The 19,275-nt window shown below is 45.6% G+C and overlaps 1 protein-coding gene across 2 annotated transcripts in view; it reads right to left on the bottom strand.

Annotated features, from left to right (window-relative positions):
- Window positions 1-14,089: 14,089 nt before the first annotated feature.
- AKAP1 (A-kinase anchoring protein 1) overlaps window positions 14,090-19,275 on the bottom strand; it is a 42,568-nt gene continuing 37,382 nt past the window's right edge. For both annotated transcript variants that reach the window (XM_050929497.1, XM_050929498.1), the window contains exons 8-11: window positions 18,528-18,595; window positions 16,923-16,996; window positions 15,552-15,617; window positions 14,090-15,409 (exon numbers count right to left, since the gene is read on the bottom strand). In XM_050929497.1, the coding sequence (XP_050785454.1) occupies window positions 15,347-15,409; window positions 15,552-15,617; window positions 16,923-16,996; window positions 18,528-18,595 (271 nt within the window). In that variant the 3' untranslated portion in view covers window positions 14,090-15,346. The remainder of the gene's footprint in view (window positions 15,410-15,551; window positions 15,618-16,922; window positions 16,997-18,527; window positions 18,596-19,275) is intronic.

Below are 19,275 nucleotides of genomic sequence, written 5' to 3'. Positions count from 1 at the left end.
CAGGTCAGTGCCAGAACTGAGACTAGAATCCAAAATCTCCTGACTCCCTGCCCAGTGCCTAGTGCATTGGGCCATGCTGCAGGTGCCGCCCAAGGGTTTTTATGCCTTCTTTGGAAGCCTCCTGTCATGACCACTGTTAGCATCAGGATGGAGATCTAGATGAGTCACTGGCTTGTTTTGCATGATAGCTCTTCTATTCTTATCAGTTGATTTAACAAAGATGTCTATGAAAGTTCCAACACACACACCCATACAGCCGGCTGATACTCCTCACTGCAGCTGGATTGTCATCCATCCTGTCTCAACAGACGGTACTGTTTCCATACCATGAGTCCTCCACTGGGAGAGCCCTGCACGCAACTTAGAAAAGCGAGCTACATCCTCCCTCGCTGACCCAATGGCCAGTCTGGTTCCAAGTTAATATAGCTGAGCCTGTATTTACTTCTCTACGTCAGAGATCAGGAGAGCAGCCAGGGGGAGTCAGTCAGACGGCATGTCTCCATCTAAGCTGAGCTGACAGGGGCACTGGGAAGACATGCAGGGACTTTGTGCAGATGACCGTAGCTTGCAACAGATCTTGGGGGATCCAGAGATTGGGGCAATCGACCTCCACCATGTGTGTTCCATGGGGTGGGGAGGGCGCAGCCGGGCAAACCCTCTACCTGCTAGGGAACAATCTGGGAAGGGAACCTTCTGGTGTTTTCTTCCCCCACTGGTCCTCTCTGGTATATTTTTCTGCACTGGGGCCAATCCTGTGTTTAAATATTAGTGTCACCTCCCCAACGCTCATTCTCTCTTGATGCACAGAACACAGCAAAACTCATTCCTACCTGGCCTTTCCCCCCACTAGTCTCAGTCATCATTCAGGCAAAACTCTCACTGGCTTAGGAACACAGGAGTTGCCAGACTGATCAGAACCAAGATCCATCTAGTCCAGTATCCTGCCTGCCTAGGTAGTTCAGAGACAAGGGATTAAAACCCCACAGCAGGCAGACGTAGGGCAATCTCCTTCGTCGGCCTCTCAGAGCTTTCAGCGAACCAGCGCACATTCCCATAACACACAATGTGCTGGCGTTGTTATTTTGTTCCCCATGCAGGTGCAAGTCAAAAGAGGAGCTGGTCAGCTCAACAGGGGGTTTCCAAGCCTATGGTAACTGCAGTGGGAGCTTTGCCTGCATGAGGACGTCGGGATTTGAGTGCTAAATCCTTAGCCCCGTGTTGCTTTGTGCATAAGGGTGTTTTGTGCTTCTGAATCAGGCAGTCACTATGCACTCTGACAGACAACTCTTTTCTGGATGAATAGATCCCTTAATCTATGATTTTGTGTGTGTGTGTGTGTGTGTGTGTGTGTGTGTGTGTGTGTGTGTGTGTGTGTGTGTGTGTGTGTGTGTGTGTGTGTGTGTGTGTGTGTGTGTGTGTGTGTGTGTGTGTGTACACACACAAAGCGCATATATCTGTATAAAAATACCTGAGCCATTTCTGCATAATTATTATACTCCTGAGAGGGAAAAATATGATATATGTGGGGGGCCTTTTCTCTCATCTAAAAAATTATCGCATGATTCATTAATCCCCGCCTCTATTCCCTACCAACAGCCACCCCTCTGTCTTCTCAACATATAAATAACCATTCCTCAGTCAGACGCTCCAGGTGCCAAACTCCTGCAAAGTCATTCAAGAACAGGACATTAATATCAGAACATAAGAACGGCCATCCTGGGTCAGTGGACCATCTAGCCCAGAATCCTGTCTCTGACAGTAGCTGCTGCCAGAGGCTTCACAGTGAGTGAACACAACAGAGTGACTATCGAGTGATCCACGCTGTCATTCAGTTCCAGCTTCTGGGAGTCAGAGATTTAGGGACACCCAAAGCACGGGGCTGTGTCCCTGACCATTCTGGCTAATAGCCATCAGTGGACCCATCCTCCATGAACGTACCCAATTCTTTTTTTGGCCTTAACAATATTCCCTGACTCTGCAGTGTATGAAGAAGTACTTTCTTGTGCTTGTTTTAAACCTGCTGCCTATTAATTTCATTTGGCGACCCCTAGTTCTTGTGTTACGTGAAGGAGTAAACGACATTTCTCTATTCACTTTCTCCACACCAGTCATGATTTTATAGACGTGTATCATATCCTCCCCCTACTCCCTGTCGTCACTTTTCTGAGCTGCACAGTCCCAATCTTTTTAATCTCTCCTCACATGGAAGTTGTTCCATACCCCTAATCATTTTTACTGCCCTTCTCTGTACTTTTTCCAATTTCTTTTTTGAGATGGGGAGACCAGAATGGCACGTAATATTCGAGGTATGGGTACGCCACAGACATTTTCAGCTGTACAAAGATCATGGATTTAATGTGAATAAAAGTCTTTTTCTTTCTGTTTATTAGTTTTATCACAGTAGCATCTAGAGGTCTCAACCGGATCACAGCCGCATTGTGCTAGACATTGTATAAACGCAGAGTGAAAGACAACCCCTGTCACAAAGAGCTTACAGTCTAAATAGACGAGACAGACAAAGAGTAGGAGAATGGCAGTATCGTTATCCGTGTTTTGCAGCTGGGGAAATAAGACGCAGAGGTGTAAGGCCTACTCTGCATTTGGAAGTTTAATTGATATAATTATTTTCGTGGAAGTGTGTGTGATTTTTTTTTTTTAACTAATAAAAGCCCTAGAGTCTGGGTGTAGTTATACCAGTATAAAGTGCAAGACCACAAAGGAAATCTGTGGCACATCTGGGATTTGAACCCCCTATTTCTCTGAGGACCTTCCAGTAGTTTCCATCCAGTGCCCTAGCTGCAAGACCATCTTTCATTTTGGAAACTGTACTTTATCTCGGGTTTAATGGGTTTGTTGATATCAGAGGCTAAAAATCTTGACTGTTGATTCGAGGAAAACTCTAGAAATGAAGGAGCCAGACGGCAGCGATTTCACCTTGAATGCTGACTTTCTACGCTTGCCCCCAAATGCTGTACTGCCAGCACAATATAGAAAGAGAGTCACAGGATGGAGAGATCTAAATCGAAGGCTAGCAGAGAGTGCAACATAATCAGAACAAAAAGCCTCAGAAAATTAACTTAAAAATGTTAAATTAGAAGAACAAAGACTTCAGTCGTGAGCTGGAAAACGAGTTCTGGTGACAGGAGAAAACAGGCTTGGCCGCTAGATGCAAAGCCAGTATGTTTACAGTGATTAGTGACACAGAGGAGGTGGCAGGCAAGATATTGATTTGATAAGCAGATGAGTGAAATTTTGAATGCATTGGAGCTGCTGATGGAAAAAGAGGTGGATGGCGAGAGATGGGAATGTGAGAGAAACAGCTGTGTACACGGAGATGCATGAGATGTTATGGAAAACAGAAGTCAACATGATCCATAAAACTCTCAAACGAAATAGGAGCTTTGGGGAGAAGTGGGCATCGCTAGGAGACAGCAGATGTTTTCATGCTAAGACAATGATAGACCAGTAATTACAGACAGATAGGACCTCCTGAATAGTGACAGCAAAACACAAACATACCAACGTTAAAACCGAAACAACCCTCCTAAACCCAGCCATGTCTGATTGACAGCTGTAAAAGGACATAAACATAGCAATAAGCACTTATCCCTTCTATTACACAGAAGATGGGCAAGCGGAGGGACGAGGCCACCTTTTTATAACAGAAGAGGCAATACTAACCGAGAGGTCATATTACTAATAAAAACATGCATTTATACGTCACCTTTCCCACAAAATACCAACGGAGCCTCACAGCAGACCTGCAAAGGCACTTCCAAGTGGGTGATCTGAGGCGCAGAGAGATTAAAATGGATTTTCAGATTCGCAAAACCCAGCCTTAAAGGACTTGTCCCAGGTCCCACAATGAGTTCGTGGCAGAACAATCACGTAACCGCTCTGTGGCCCCGATAGCATTAGGGAAATTTTCGGCTTAGCTGGTGGTAGCAACATTGGGACCCCTGATATAAATTGCCTGCCAGCTACCAGAAGCATGATTAACATCGTCTCCCCTTACCTACTCAAAAGAAGTCTAATCGGGTTGATGTTTCAAACCCATCTGGCAACCTAGCTACATTAACACTGGTGATGCTGAAAGTTTCACAAAGTTTCCCCATTGTTGACAAGGCCTAGAATAGCAGCGTGAACCATTTGTTACAGTAACAGTGAAGATCTGTTCTATGGGCTTGAACTCCACCTGCTAACCCAAGTTAAAAGCTGAGTTGCTGTGTCTTCACTACCCTTTTACCCCAAGTTAGCCAACATGGGTTAACTAACCTGAGTTAAGGACACATCTATTTTTGCAGTGTAGACATAAAATTTCTCACTGTTGAATTGTAGCGTTTTTTGTAAGTAATCTAAAATCCGTATGATCTTGAAAACTGCTGTACATCGTAAGGGTATGGCTAGTGGTCCAAATTTGGGGGATGATAGCTCCTTGTCCCGTCTCTTCCGCCCACACTCCACCCACCAGCCCCCCGCCCCACCACTCACCGTGTCCCTCTTCACTTCCCCACCTGTCCACTGCGAGACCAAGACCACCCCTGCCCGCTCACCACACCCCCTCCTCATGCCCACGGGTGAGGGCGGCTAAGGAGGAGGGATACAGCAAGAGGCGGGGACCTCTGGAGAAGTGGGGGTGGAGTGGAGGAAGACTCACCAGGCAGCAGTAGCAGGCTGTGGGGGCCTCAGAGAAGGGGCAGAGAAGGAAAGGGAAGAGGTGGGGCCACCATGGCCCAGGTGTCTGGCTGCAGGTTCCGTGGCTGCTGCACCAGGGGAGGCTTAGCCTCCCCATGCCTGTTATACCCGCTGGCCTTGGGCCTTAAAGCCGTTGGGAATCAGGCTACCCCCCTGCCCTTTTTTGGGTGACAAAAGCTGAGATTCCCCTTTATATTTCTAGCCCCACCCCATACTAGGAGGATCATTATTTTTATTACTGCAAAGGATCATTATTTTTATTACTTACAGGATTGCATGTACTCACAGGGCAGCACTGCAGTAAACTGTTATGTTTAACATTAAAGGCCCGTTCTTCAGCTGGTGAGCTGGAAAATGAGCGTAGCTGCATTGGCTTCAGTAGAGTGATGCCCCTTTGTCACGGAGTCCCCGGGCGATGCTCCGGAACTGCTCCCCACCAAGCCAGGCAGGACTTTGGGGAGCCTCCTCTCCCTTGGAGCAGACTTGTTCAGGGCAAGAAGCTCCCACGTCTTCACCTCCTGGGTCTCTCCTTGGAGCATTCAGCATCCTCTGCCCCTCCGTGTGCTTCCCACAGCGAGTCCACCCCAGCGGGGTCCTGGGGAAGCCACCGGGTCCTGCACCCCCACTTTGCAGTCAGACGTGACTCTTAGCCAGCCAGTAAAACAGAGGTTTATTCGATGACAGGAACAGGGTCTAAAACAGAGCTTGTAGGTACAGCGAACCGGACCCCTCGGCTGGGTCCATTCTGGGGGGCAGTGAGCCAGATCCCCAGGTCTGCCCTCCACCCTTGACCCCAGCCAGCTCCAGACTAACAGCCCCTCCTCTCTGCTCAGCCCCTTTCCCGGGCCAGGAGGTCACCTGATCTCTTAGTCTCCAACACCTTCAGTTGGCACCTTTGCAGAGGAGGGGCCCAGGCCATCAGTTGCTAGGAGACAGAGTGCCAGGCATTTAGGTGCACTGGCCCTTTGCTCTGCCAGATACTTAAGAACTGCACAGGGGACACTGAGGCACCAACACAGTACTCAGAGAAAACATTAAGAACTTTCCCAGTTCGTCACACCCTTTACACCAGGAGAAGATCTGGCCCTGAAAGCTGACAATTTTCAGAGGTTTTATAACATGTTTCTGAACACAAACGTAACCATCTCAAGGGGAAATATGCAGTATACATTTAAAAAGTTCTAGGCCAGAGCCTCAGCTGGTCTAAAGCAGTGTAGCTACAATGGCTTTGGATCTTCACCAAATTTACAACAACTGAGGGTCTAGCCCATAGTCTGACAAAACCCTATGGACAGTTTTCCTAGCTTTACTTCCGGCTAGATTGTCCCTTTGCTGCTCATCTTGAGTAGTACCTTACTCTGAAAGGAGGTCCATGGATTTCAGTAGGGCTACTCGGAAAGCAAGGCGTTACATTCCTCATCATGATTCAGAGGGGCAGAATCTGGCCCTAAGCAACTGGTCTGGTGACATTATAAACTATGTACTCTCATTGTTTCCCCTTTTCTTTATGTAACTGATATTAATATTAACTTTTAAGTTTTTCTTTCTTTCCTCTTCCTAGCTAACAAAAAGAAGTCAAACTAACCTGGGTCAGATCCTAAAAACACAAATAAAGGGTACGAGACCTTGCACCTTTAAAGCAGAATCTGAACCCAAGAGTGGTAATGCAATTTTAATCCCCGCAAAGAACTCTGCCAGTCAAGGTATCTGATCCAGTCCTGCAGATGGAAATTACTGGGCTCCTATAGTTCATGATTATATTTCTTGATTATATTTCTTCACTCAAGTCCAGGGAACTTGAATGTCTGAGCTGCCGTTATACGCTGCAGGCTAAAATGATGCCAACTTGCTACCATCTCGCTGAAACGACAGCAGTGGAGCGGCTTGGTAGCTTGTTCTACAGCACCATCTACTGAAACTATCTGGCCATCTCGGGATGATAAGGAAGGGTCAGCTGTGGAAAGCAAGCGCATGAGTCAAGCCCTTCAGGCAAAACAACACAACTGAGTTTGTATTATTGAGCTGAGTGCAACTGGTAGGCGTAGCCCTTTGCAGGCTGTAAGAAGACAAAGTCCCTTCCCCTTCAGTTGAAGGCGACAACCCAGAGAAGGGAGGGGTTAGAACAGCAAGCCCATTGCTCAGTGATGGGGAAATACACACCTGGTCAGTTCCAAGAGTTTTGTTTAAACTTTTAAAGCTATACATGGTCTCGTCTTTTCGCCTCCATCCTTTGAGATAGGAATGGAATAGGGTGTAGCTGTTATAGGAGAAGGGTATGTTAAAGAGGAAAAGGATACTGGGGATGGAAGACATACAGGGGTGGCTCTAGCTTTTTAGCTGGCCCAAGCATGGCAGTCAGGTAGCCTTCGGCGGCTTGCCTGCAGGAGATCAGCTGGTCCCGCAGCTTTGTCATACCCGCTGCTAAATTACCGCCGAATCAGCGGGACCGACGGACCTCCTGCAGGCACGCCGCTGAAGACTGCCTGACTGCCGCCCTCGCAGGGACCGGCAGGGTGCCCCCCACAGCTTGCCGCCCCAGGCACGTGCTTGGAGCCCTGGAGGCGCTGCTGAAGACATAGCAGACTTGGTTTATTAACTATGCCTCTTTCTGTCATTGTGGGGCTGTTGCCCTAACACTGCCCCAGTGCTTTTAGGGAAGATGCTGTGTTGACACAGAGGTCAACTGGCTGCTGCAGCATTTTAAACCCCAGAATCACCCATGTCTGGAAGCAGGAAGCATGGGACAGCAGTTCCAAGTGCTTGAGGAGATATAGATATGGAAGTAGCCAGGAATGAAGACGAGTTTGTGAGCAGAAAACCTTCCCGTCCACTGCACCAAACCAATCAACATCCATTGGATAAGCTGAAAACTCACCCCACCCTCCAAGGAAATAATCCTCCCACTAAGAGATGCTGGCCTTTGGGACAGGGATTGCCTTGTTACTGTGCACATGGCATCTGGCACAAAGAGGCCCTGAGCCTGTAGATGCTACCATAATACCATGAAAATCAAGCCCTCAGGAAACACCTGAGTAAAGAAATGGAATTGCAATATGGCCGAAAAGTCAGCAAACCAGGGCACTACCAAACAAAGAGGTGAAGCCAGTCTCAGAGTTGAAGTTTTTTTGCTCAGAATGCTGAGCCCTCAGCCCTGGGGATTATTAAGCAAAGGGGAAGGGCACATTTCCCTTTAAAAAAACCAAACAAACAAAACCCACTCAATTTCTCCTTCCTGCAGGACAGTTGTGTGTGTGTGAGTGATACACACATCTCTCTCCTTTGCCCACCTTGGTTCATTATGATGTGTTTATCTGTAGCACTTAAAGACACTGAGATCAAGGCCCTATTATGCTAGGCCCTGTATGACAGAGTCAGACATAGAGCAATTGTAAGCTCTTTAAGAAAGGCCTAAATAGAGGGGAAAGAGGTACAGAGAAGGGCAGCTATTGGACTGAATTCACCCCACAGCTCCATGGCAGAACTGGGACAAGAACTCACTCACCTGGTGGTACCCTGGACTATACTGCATGACCTGCTTGACACTAACCCACAGGAAGTGGGCTGTGTTTGAGAGAGGGAGGATCATTTCACTCCTCTGCTCTGACATGTTTTTTCTAATCTGGTTCCCTGGGTGACTGTTTCCAACAAGCTGTGAGAGGCCTGCACTGAACTCTACCTTTACCTACACCAGTACAGGCCAGAGCACCAGCATAACTACGGCCCATGTTTACACAATTGGTTGTGTCTGCACCCGAGATGAAAGAGAATATTTTGATAGGAGCAGGACAGTGAGTGGTTGTGGGGAAGGATTTAGGTGCTCTTATGGATGTACTTTAGGGGGAGGAGTAAGAGGGGCATTTCCCCCCCAAACCACAAGCTTCAGGCAGGTGTGGAATTTGCCCCCACCCACACATGTAGCCCCATTGACCTGACAGGAGCTGTCCCCTCTCTCCCAAATACAGAAGTCAAACTATACCTAAGGGTACACTTCAGAAAGAGGTTGGATTTCTAGCAGTCTCCTGCATCCAGACTCAAACAGCACATGGGGAAAAAAACACTTGAGGATCTACAAATTACGTTGAAAGCATGTTATTTTCCAGAAATGAGAGGACCTCAAAATCTGAACAGCATGAGACAGTAGTTCAAAGTCCTTAAATCAAGGAGACAGTCGAGCAGAGTATCAAAAATGAGCAGTGTGACAAATAGAGTTTTGTACTTAGGACATAAAAATTGCCATAACTGAACCAACCAACAATCCATTTATTGCAACCTCCTCTCCCCTGATGGACGATTCAGGGGAAGTCTCCCGCAAAAGCACTATATGGCTAGAAGCATGAAGTGTAACAACCCTTGTCCTTTCACCCAAGCCTGTGTGACTGGAGAGACTATCGCTTTTCAATATAAACATCTGATTCTTATTTTTGACACCAAAATATTTGCCTCAACCAACACCTGGACGAGTGAGTTCCACCCACAGATTCTACACTTGACAAAAGGAGGAAGCATCATTAGGCATTTTAACTTTGTTTCCTTTTAACCTGTGTCAGTCTGAAAAGCATCACTGATCCCCCTTGTATTTGAACCACTGTGGCACATAGCAGTATGTGTCTGAGTTAAAGCGTATGGCTCCTTGTTTTCAGTGTTCTGTAAAATAGCGTGTTCATTGGGCCATCAAGCACTCCCATATTACAGCTACCTTCCCTGTACTGCTCATTCCAAATAAATCTCAGACTTCCTTTTATTATCTCTTTCCAAGCCAAACAATCCCAGCTTTCAAAACCCGTTCCATTTTCACCCTTTTCTGCTTCTTAGAGAGGCGGCGATGGAAGCGGAACACAGTACCTGTGGAGGTAAGGGCAGGACAGGGCTTTACTGCTGCTCTTTTCAACATGATAGTTTGAAATGGCCTCACTCCTCACCAGGGCTGGCTGTGAGGCAGATGTTTTGGCGACGGTGGCAGGACACAACTTGCTTGTATTGTGCCTCCTGGGGGTGGAATGGAATTTTGTTTTGTTTTTTTAAAAGGCAAACACTGCCAATAAAGTTTCCATCTTCAACCAACAGTTCAGTTGCCTGCTGCTCTGTGAGACTGCTGTGAATGCAGCCACGGCAAGCCAAGGAGCTGAAATGCTCTTTGTGCCTTTAGTTTCTTATGCCAGGGGTCACATCCCAGGAAGCTAATATTAGACAGGAGGCTATTGTGCACCACCCATTACATTAACACTCAAGATTTCACTTTATTTTTTCCTGCTCCAGGAGTCTTACTCTACCGTCCCTGCCCCTTTGGCTGAGAACTGGCTCTGTTACACTGAGGATTTGTTGGAAAGAACCAAATTCCTCCTTAGTGTAACTTCACAGGAGCCATGAGTTAGACCTGGGCAGAATGAATGGAACAAAGAGAGCTCTGGGGCCTAAGTCTGTCACAACAACTTGCAGCAAGCAAGTCCGGCAGGAGGCCAGGCAGAAAAACTGCCCCCCTCCTAAAGAGCACTGCAGTCTGGTCTCACTGCACACCAGCGGTCGCTGTCTGCAGAGAAAGACCAGTGCCTGCCCTGTTCCATTTGCTGCGAGGATGATGCTCTCCAGAGGGAAGTTATAAAGTGAGGTCTCTCCAGAGGCCTCCCTCATTTTACCCATAATAAAAACGCAGCTTCTCTTTAAAGGGGAAGCCCTTTGAAGGGACAGTCAAAGTAACCCTACTAGGATGGGTCAGCAGTCTAAGCCTCAGCTAAGGTATACGTAACAGACCCAGAGTCATACGCCAAGAACTAGACAGTCGCTTCAATGCCCCCTTTAGTAGCCAAAAGATGGGATCCCTCACACCACCATTACTTGGGCACCTATTCACTTACACCTCAAGGCTTAGCAGGATGTTTCCACAGCAGGAAACCCATCACTGTAATATGCAGCCGTGCATTCCTGTAAAGAAAACCAACAAACTTACTCAGCTCTAGTTCCCTGGGTGCTGCTCCGTTACTGTTCTTTCCCTCTCAGGCTCCTTCCTTCCAGGGCAGATCTTGGCCTTCCCATTCATTTGCAGTCTCTCTCTCTCTAAACCTAAATTGTCCACAATATTTAGTAACTGCTCCCTCTACATCTCCCCTCCCTGCCCTTTAGTCTTTCCCTCTTCCCTTCTCAAGTCACCTTTCTTTGTTGTGCTTGGGGTGAGCTCCCCTGGTCTCAACCTCCTCCTGTTTGCCACATCTCCCACTGATTGCAGACAGCTGCCCCTGCTTACCGACACTCTTCACAGCTGCCCCTGCTTATGGCTTCCCCCCACAGCAAGAGGAGAGGACTTCGCTACTCAACTGTATCAGTGCTGGGCTCAAACAGTGCTTTTCATTTAGTAACTCTCCTGAATTCCAGACTCACTGCAGGGGACCCAATGTTCTTCCTAGGCAATACTGAGCAGGCTGCTTCTACAGGGATCTGGGGCAAAAATCTGTCTGGGGATTGGTCCTGCTTTGAGCAGGGGGTTGGACTAGACCTCCTGAGGTCCCTGCCAACCCTGATATTCTATATATTATCTTAGGGGCATTGTACAGGCACTGGAATGCTGTTGCTCAGGCAGGTGTCACTGCACACAAAAAAGGGCTGCATGCTAATCAGCTGGCATCCAAGCAGCTCAGAAAGCAATTGCTAATTATTAGTGCTGCAGAAGCCTTCCCTGGGCCCATATGAGGTTAAAAGCAAAGTATTTTCCCATCTTCCCCTCTGTGCTCCAGTGACACTGAGATGTCTCGTTCTGTCCTGTGTCCCAGTTACTACAGATTTAAACAGTGGAAATTCCCCCTGCCCAAGTGCCAATGAAGGCAAAGGAGGATTCCCCTTACAGTTCTCTCTCCCAGAGAATGAGGGGCACACCACAAGATAGGAACTTCCCCCCTATTAAGCTGCCAATAGCTGATGGGAGCTGCAAACTTTTAGCACATTACTGCAGCAGCCAGGGGAAACACAGGCATTAAGATGAATGGCTAAGCTTCATAATGAACAATTAGAGTAGAACGAGTTCTTCCCCAGAGACGCATGCTAGGAACTCCAGGATCTACCCTGAGCATTTAGAACTAAAAATTACAGATTGGCTTGTTTGACAAGGCTCTGACGATTATTAACTAGATTTTGGGAAAGAGAAGAGAAGTCCCCCCCACTCAGGAGCTAAGTTCTTATTTTAAATAATTAAGCATCCAGCTTGTTTAAAGAATCAGCTCCCACCCTGGTGAACTCTTACCAGCCTCAACCACATTCACTCTTCATTTTTGCTGCAGCTCATCAACCTAGCCTCCTCAGCCTTACATTTCCAGTGCCACGCGGTTGTTGCTCCCCCCATGGGGAGACAGTAGAAAGGTTTCATCACACACAGGTGCATGGAACACGCGGACAATTAAACTACTTACAGAGAAACACCAGGCCAGCCACAGATTGTTTCAGAGCAGCATAAGGTGCATATTGCTGTCGGGAGTCAGAGTAGCCATGCACAACAACAGTGCTATGGGAAGAGTAACTTGTAGAGCAGGAGGTTGCATTGTGTGTCTATTCTGAAGGGGTCTTGAGTAACTAAGAACTGGCACCTTCTCTACATTACAGAGTTAAGTCAGCTTAACTACATTGCTCAGGGCTGTGAAAAATTTCATGCCCTGTGCAATGTCCTTAAGCGGACCTCAGCCTCAGTGTAGACATGGCGAGGGCAATGGAGTATTTCTTCCCTTGACCTAGCTACTGCCTCTTGCAGAGATCGATTTACTATCATGATGGAAGAGCCCCTCCCTTGCTGTAGGAAGTGTCTACTTACGGCTGGGCCCCTGCAGCACTTCAAATGTAGACATACCCTCACTCAGTGGGTCTGTACGTGGGAAGATTAAGGCTGTACGGCAGCTGCTTTCAGCTACTAGGTTTTTAAATCTAGCCTGAGTATGAAGCAAAGGGAAATTTGCAGACCTGAGAAAGCGAACAGCATTCCTTCTTGTACAAAGATATTTATTAAATTAAAACCCGCAAACAGTGAAAGTTGATGAGGATCCTACAAATGGACAAGCTGCACAGACTCACACAGGCTTGTAACTCAAAGTGCTGGCGGCAGGGGAGTTTCTCAGTGAAGAGAAACAGTGTGTGTGTGTGATGGTGAGGGCAGCAACCCTAACTTCAGGTGCTGTAAAAATACCACCAGGCTGCATGCTAACTGGGATGGATGGTTAGTTGCTCAGCAAGGACCACACGCATCCTTGCCCTGCTGAGATGCAGAAGATCGGAAAGCTCTCCACAGGACAAAGATCTGTCTTGGAGAAGGAAAGGCTGGCCTAGAGGATAGGACACTAGGACTCAAGAGATCAGAGTTCAGCTACCAGCACAACCATAGGCAAGTCACTTATTTACTCTGTGCTTCAGCTGCACATCTGTAACGTGGAACTAACAGCATTGCCATACTCACTGGAGTGTTGCAAGGACAAAATCCACCAATCATTGTACAACGCTCAGACACTATAAGGGCCATGCAAGCACCTAGACAGTAACAGGCAGGTGCCAATGCACATTATCGTATTGCTCAGCACACGAGAGTACACCTGCTAATTTCAGAAGAAACCACATAGCCTGCAGAATAGAACAGTATGCTTGGGACTAGAATCTTCACAAAACTGAAGGTAAGGAACTCCTTTGTTTTGACATGAGGTCACCTCTTTCAAACTGCAGCATAGCTCATATTTCATCTGCACATAATATACTCTTCCCCCGATGCACCAGTGCTTACTAGACTGCATGGCAAGGTTTTGGTAAAGATTTATTTTTTAAAAAAGGAGAGAGAATAAATGCTCTGTCCAAGGTCTTTCACAAAACTTGATGTAGTGATCAGAGAATTCAATGAACAGGGGTTTGAAAGTTCACCTTTTTGTGTCCCATTTAAAACCCATCACTATTTGGTCTCATCTGCCACTCTATCAAGTAAAGATTCCTTCCCACTCACATCTATACCACAAGAGGCTGGAAATGAAGGCTCTTACTCATCACATTTTGATTAAGATGGCTTAAAATTTGAGCTTTAATTGAAATGGGAAACACATTCCAGGAGGATTTTTTGTTTTTTAGATTTAACTAAGCTATCAATTTTGTTTTCATTGGACATCATTATTGCTAACATTAAACCATACACCCCCGAATAGAAAGAATTCATAAAAAAGAATACAATCAAACCATATCTGAATGGATTTGATCAAATCCTGGTGTAGGCAGCTACATTCATGTTTGCATGGTGGACCAACATATCAGCTCACCGAAAGTGGAAAAAAAAAGGAGTCTCTGGATTGGTCTGAAAGATTCTCATTTTCCAAGGCTTGATTATACCAGTGCTTTCCTGTCAAGTGTCTTCCCGGCCAGCAACAAATCTCAACTCAATACACATGTCTAAATGCAGGTACAGTACAATATTTTTTTAATAGTATTAAGTTATCTTAAATTATTTGAACAAAATTTTAAATTCCACATTTGATATCAATCTAAAAAGGGACCAACATAAATCAAGAGAGAAGGAACACCACTGCAATATCAATTCCAAATTGTTAGTTGTTTTTTTTTTTAAACAGATCTGTACAGCAAAAGGAGTCAGTGATCACAAATCATACCATACAGCAATCTAGAGCAAACGCTAATCCTGTACACAGCAGAGCAGAAACACTCCCACATTCGGATGCTCCGAGTACGTCAGCTGTACTGATGGACTCCAAACCGTTTCTACTTACAGAGAACATTTTGTTGTGGAAAAAAAAAAATCTTTTAAAGTTCCCTTTGTGATTTCCAGTGTTTCTCTTATACAAAATATTACAATGATTTTATATATATTTACACAGACTTGCACAGCTAGAAAATAGTTACAAATTACAATCGGGTTTGGCAATCTATTTTTTTTTTTTAAATATATGATCTGGAACATAGCAGATTTACAATCTATGGTTGTAGTGGTAATTCATCCTACATTTCAAAAGGTCTGCACAGATGAAATTCTCTTCCCATGCAGCTCCAGCCTAAAACATTTCTACCATGAGATGTGTGCCAGGGTAAGTGCCATGAATGCAATTCATATGTCTCCCAGCATCAGTCACGGATCAGATTAACAAAGCTTGTGCAAACTGGTGGCACAACATGGAAAAAAGTCAGTAGACGACTGAACTTCAAATCCTTAAGATATTTTGTGTTGGCTTTCTAGGCAGCAAACCTATTTCTAAGCAACAGCCAACATCACTTTCAGAAAAAGCAGCCACTGAACCTCTGGGGCATCTGTGCAACAGACCTGCAGCCAGTTAACACATGGTAGGGGTGTTTTGTTAGCTTCAAGAAAACTCCCTCCCTCCCCGCCCTTTTTAAATAACTCTTAGAACTAGGCCAGGGACAGGTTTTGTTTTAAAGCTACAGTATCTTTTTTATGGCTTTTAGTAACTCCCTGCCTTTCACTGAAATGAGGTATGTATTTCAAGTGAAATGGTAACAGTCAAGCAAACAAGTCTCAATGGACCACAGAGTTTTGCGCAGTGGTGTAAACAAACAGGTCCTCCCTACAGAATTGCCAAACCCAATTCTAATACAGTGCAAAAAAAGGGATTTCTTAAATTTTATTTTATTTATTTTTTTTTAGAAAAAAGGGTCGCTTGGGGCCTCTCAGAGTTTACTAGTAACTGTCAATCCACTGAGCAAATCCTCTTTCCACCAGAGCTCTGTTTATTGACACCACCTAAGGAAAAATAAGAGACAGATGAAGGAAATACCAGCCTGAAAGCAACATTAAAAGAACTCCCCATAACTCAAGTAGAGTTTTTAAACCCACGTCTCAGTCTATACAAACCAGAGCACTACATTTCTGCAAGTGTACGCACCTCATCTCCCATCATACTCCACAGCTGGATAAGAGGCAGGCCTGTTGCACTGTCATAGTTTGTGACCTGGAACCAGACATACATGTTAGCATAGAGCACAGCAGACAAGCTGGCGTGTCAGTGAGCTGAGAACTTCCTGAGGCTGAGAGGGAGACCAGTGGCACACAGTCTCCCGCCTTTGACCATTGCTTTAAGAACTACAGCTCAAGAGCAGCATAAGAGAGCTTGGTATTATTACTCAAGAGAACACGTGGCCCATTGTTGGGAGATAAGATTTCACTAGCATGAGTCCTATTACCAGGTAAGAGCTGAGCGTTTCACATCTCCTGAGGGGTTTCATTCATCAGAGTACCATGGAATACTGTTACTTTAGGATAAGAGACTCTTGCCCAAGCATAAGCAGCACTGGCAGTTTTCTAGACATGGCTCATATTCCAGCATTATAATCTATGAAATACATGCAGGCACCATTGTGCTCATCTAGTTTGTCCTCATATATAACACAGAGCCAAGAACTTCCCTGAATTAATTCCAATTTGAACTAGCGCACATCTTTTAGAAAAATGGCCAATCCTGATCTAACAATGGCCAGTGATGGAGAATCTAGTCTGCAGAAGAGAAGAATGAGAGGGGATTTGATAGCTGCTTTCAACTACCTGAAAGGGGGTTCCAAAGAGGATGGATCTAGACTGTTCTCAGTGGTACCTGATGACAGAACAAGGAGTAATGGTCTCAAGTTGCAGTGGGGGAGGTTTAGGTTGGATATTAGGAAAAACTTTTTCACTAGGAGCGTGGTGAAACACTGGAATGGGTTACTTAAGGAGGTGGTGGAATCTCCTTCCTTAAGAGGTTTTTAAGGTCAGGCTTGACAAAGCCCTGGCTGGGATGATTTAGTTGGGAATTGGTCCTGCTTTGAGCAAGGGGTTGGACTAGATGACCTCCTGAGGTCCCTTCCAACCCTGATATTCTATGATCTACCACAACTGTTAGTAAACTGGTTCAATGCTTTACCACCCTCACCATTAAAAATGTAAGCCTTGTTTCTAAGCTGAATTTGTCTAGCTTCAACTTTCAGCCATTGGATCTTGTTATATCTGTCTGCTAGATCGAAGAGCCTGCTATCAAATCTCTGTTCCCTCCTCATCTAGGTACTTACAGACCATGATCAAGTCACCCGCTTCTCCCATCTCCGATGGGAGAAATAGATTGAGTTCCTTGAGTCTGTCACTAAGGTATACTTTCCAGTTCTCATGGCTCTTCTCTGAACCCTCTCCAATTTATCAATATCCTTCTTCAATTACTGACACCAGCACTGGTCACAATATTCCAGTAGCCGTTGCACTAATGCCAAATGCAGAATAATATACATACCTGTGCAAGCAGAGGTGTACCTCTGGTCATTTCACTAACAGATGAGTCAGCTTCTGATGAAAAGTGATCCTCGTCTTTGGAAAGAAAAGGAGAAAACAAGTCAGACATTCACAGGCTCATAGGTTCTAAGGCCAGAAGAGACTATTACAATAATCTCCTGCATAACAGACCAAAAAATCTCACTCATCACTGCTACATCTAGTCTATGAAGCCAAACAAGATCACACTGAAATGTGTGTCACAGAGGGGAGACGATGAACAGTTCTCTTTTTAAAAGGATCCTAGCTCAGTAGCCACATGTGCATAAATGGATTCAAAGTAATTACTAAGGACCCTGGGTGTCTTCACATATGGTAGTTTACATCAACGTTTCAGTTTTTAATGAGGTACTCTTGAGCCTAGGAAGCTCAGGACTTCACTTGTCCTGCAGGAAGTTTAATATGTGAACAGGAACGTAGTGCTATTCAATGGAATTTAACCAACAGAATAAAAAATCCCTTGAAGGATGGGTGGAATTTTAACATTGCAATCTGCACTCTTCATTAATACTGTCTGTGTACCTTTCATTGCCCAAGTTGAGGGATGTATTTACACTGAGGTGTTGCTCTCTGGTTCCCACGCACCATGTGGTAAATGCACTGAGCTTTGAGGAAGTGAAAACAAAATCTACCTTTAGACTACCTTTGTTCTTGGTCCACCCTCGTGAGACATCTCCAGCATCAGCAGCAATGACAGTTCCTATGCTGCTGCAGATGTTGCAAGAGGTCCCTTATTGGAGAGTGCATGCAAACAGTGAACTCTGCTGCTGGCAGCTTGGGATGGAATGACTTTCAACCTTTGCCATCCATCTACAGCCTCAGCAGAGGCAAACCCTGTGTCTACCGCCTGTGCAGGGTCTCCTCTCCTGCTATCCAGAGTCTTGACATCAAAGGGTGCTATCAGTGGATCAGGATAACATCCTTCAATATCGAGAATCGAAAAGCCTTTTAGGCACTAGCAAAACATGGCTCGATTTCTGTTGGCAACAACATAGGAGATGTTTGTGGACATCATGAATTTCCCCTCCTTTTCCAGCACTGGGGCCGTTTTTTAAGAACACTCAGAACTGTCCATACCATTGATTTCAGTATGAGAATGTCAGAGGTTTGTCTAGTAGATTAAGGAATTAATCTGCACGTGTTTATTTAGTTACCTTAAAGGGACAGTACACTTGCTATCTAGTCCATTGGCAAAGAGGGGTTTAAAGAGTAGTTTTAGGTCATCCTGCTGCCCTGTGGTAGAGTTCTGCCAATTTGTGGTTTTAAGTTACAGTCTCGTATTTTCTTCCCTAACTGTTTCTCTTTCCCTCCACAGCTGCGGGAAAAACCCGCACACTGACTAGACAGGAAAGAGTGAAACTAGTTCCACAGTGCTGGCAAAAACAAAAACCAAGCAAGAAAAAAATCTGAATCCACTTTCTAGTAACTTCAGATATTGGACTCGAATCGGTAGGAGAAAGTCTAAACAACTCTGGCTTCTCAACTCTGGCTTCTCAACTGATGGCCTCCTGTTTAACCAAGCACCATGAGTGCCTAGCATTAGTTTCTCTCCAGTGATTTATGTTACCTGAAAGCGGCACCACATTGTCTAATAAAACTTCTGCTCCTTGGAAGGGTAGTGTTACAAAATCAGACCTTAAAAGAGAAAAGAATCAACTTGAATAGAAGAACACACCTCTGCCCTAATTCCTTATTACTCTTTAAACTGATGATGGCTGATATGGCAGGAATTCATTTGCTTCAGATTAGTTACAGCCAAAAGAATAGACACGGTACGCGTAACAAGGGTTTGAGCAAAATTCATATGAGAGGAGCGAGCATCTTGTGGCTAAGGCATGGGAATGAGAGATTTGAGTACAAGCTCTGGGCTTCTCCACTTGGTCTCAGTTCTCCACATACAAAATGAACATGGAGTGCTCCTTTCCTCCAGTCCTTCATCAGCTCTGACGAAGGGCCACTGCTTACTATGTGCTTGTTACACCGAGTAACTAGCACACTGTCGCCCTGACCTCACCCGGGTCCTCTAGGCACAACTATAATAATGAGATTGCTTCCTCATCTCGCCCACCACTCCAGCTGGGTGTACACCACCAGAGATTGCTCATGCTTCCTAACACCCATTCAAGCTTCTCCACTAGGAGCAGGAGCACAGACCAGGCCAGTGGCAGGCACCCATGTTTTAAGCACTATAAGTGTTAACAGTCACTGGTACCTTGTCTACCAGCAGCAAAGCAATGGCAGGAAATTTTTAGAAGAACCTAAAGCTTGCCAAGGTAGGAAGCTGGAAGTTAGACCCACATGCAGGGATTACGAGT

This window comes from Gopherus flavomarginatus, chromosome 19, assembly GCF_025201925.1.
Source record: "Gopherus flavomarginatus isolate rGopFla2 chromosome 19, rGopFla2.mat.asm, whole genome shotgun sequence".
Lineage (NCBI taxonomy): Eukaryota > Metazoa > Chordata > Testudines > Testudinidae > Gopherus > Gopherus flavomarginatus.
Note: the sequence above shows the minus strand (reverse complement) of the source record. Positions and strands in the feature narration are given on the sequence as shown.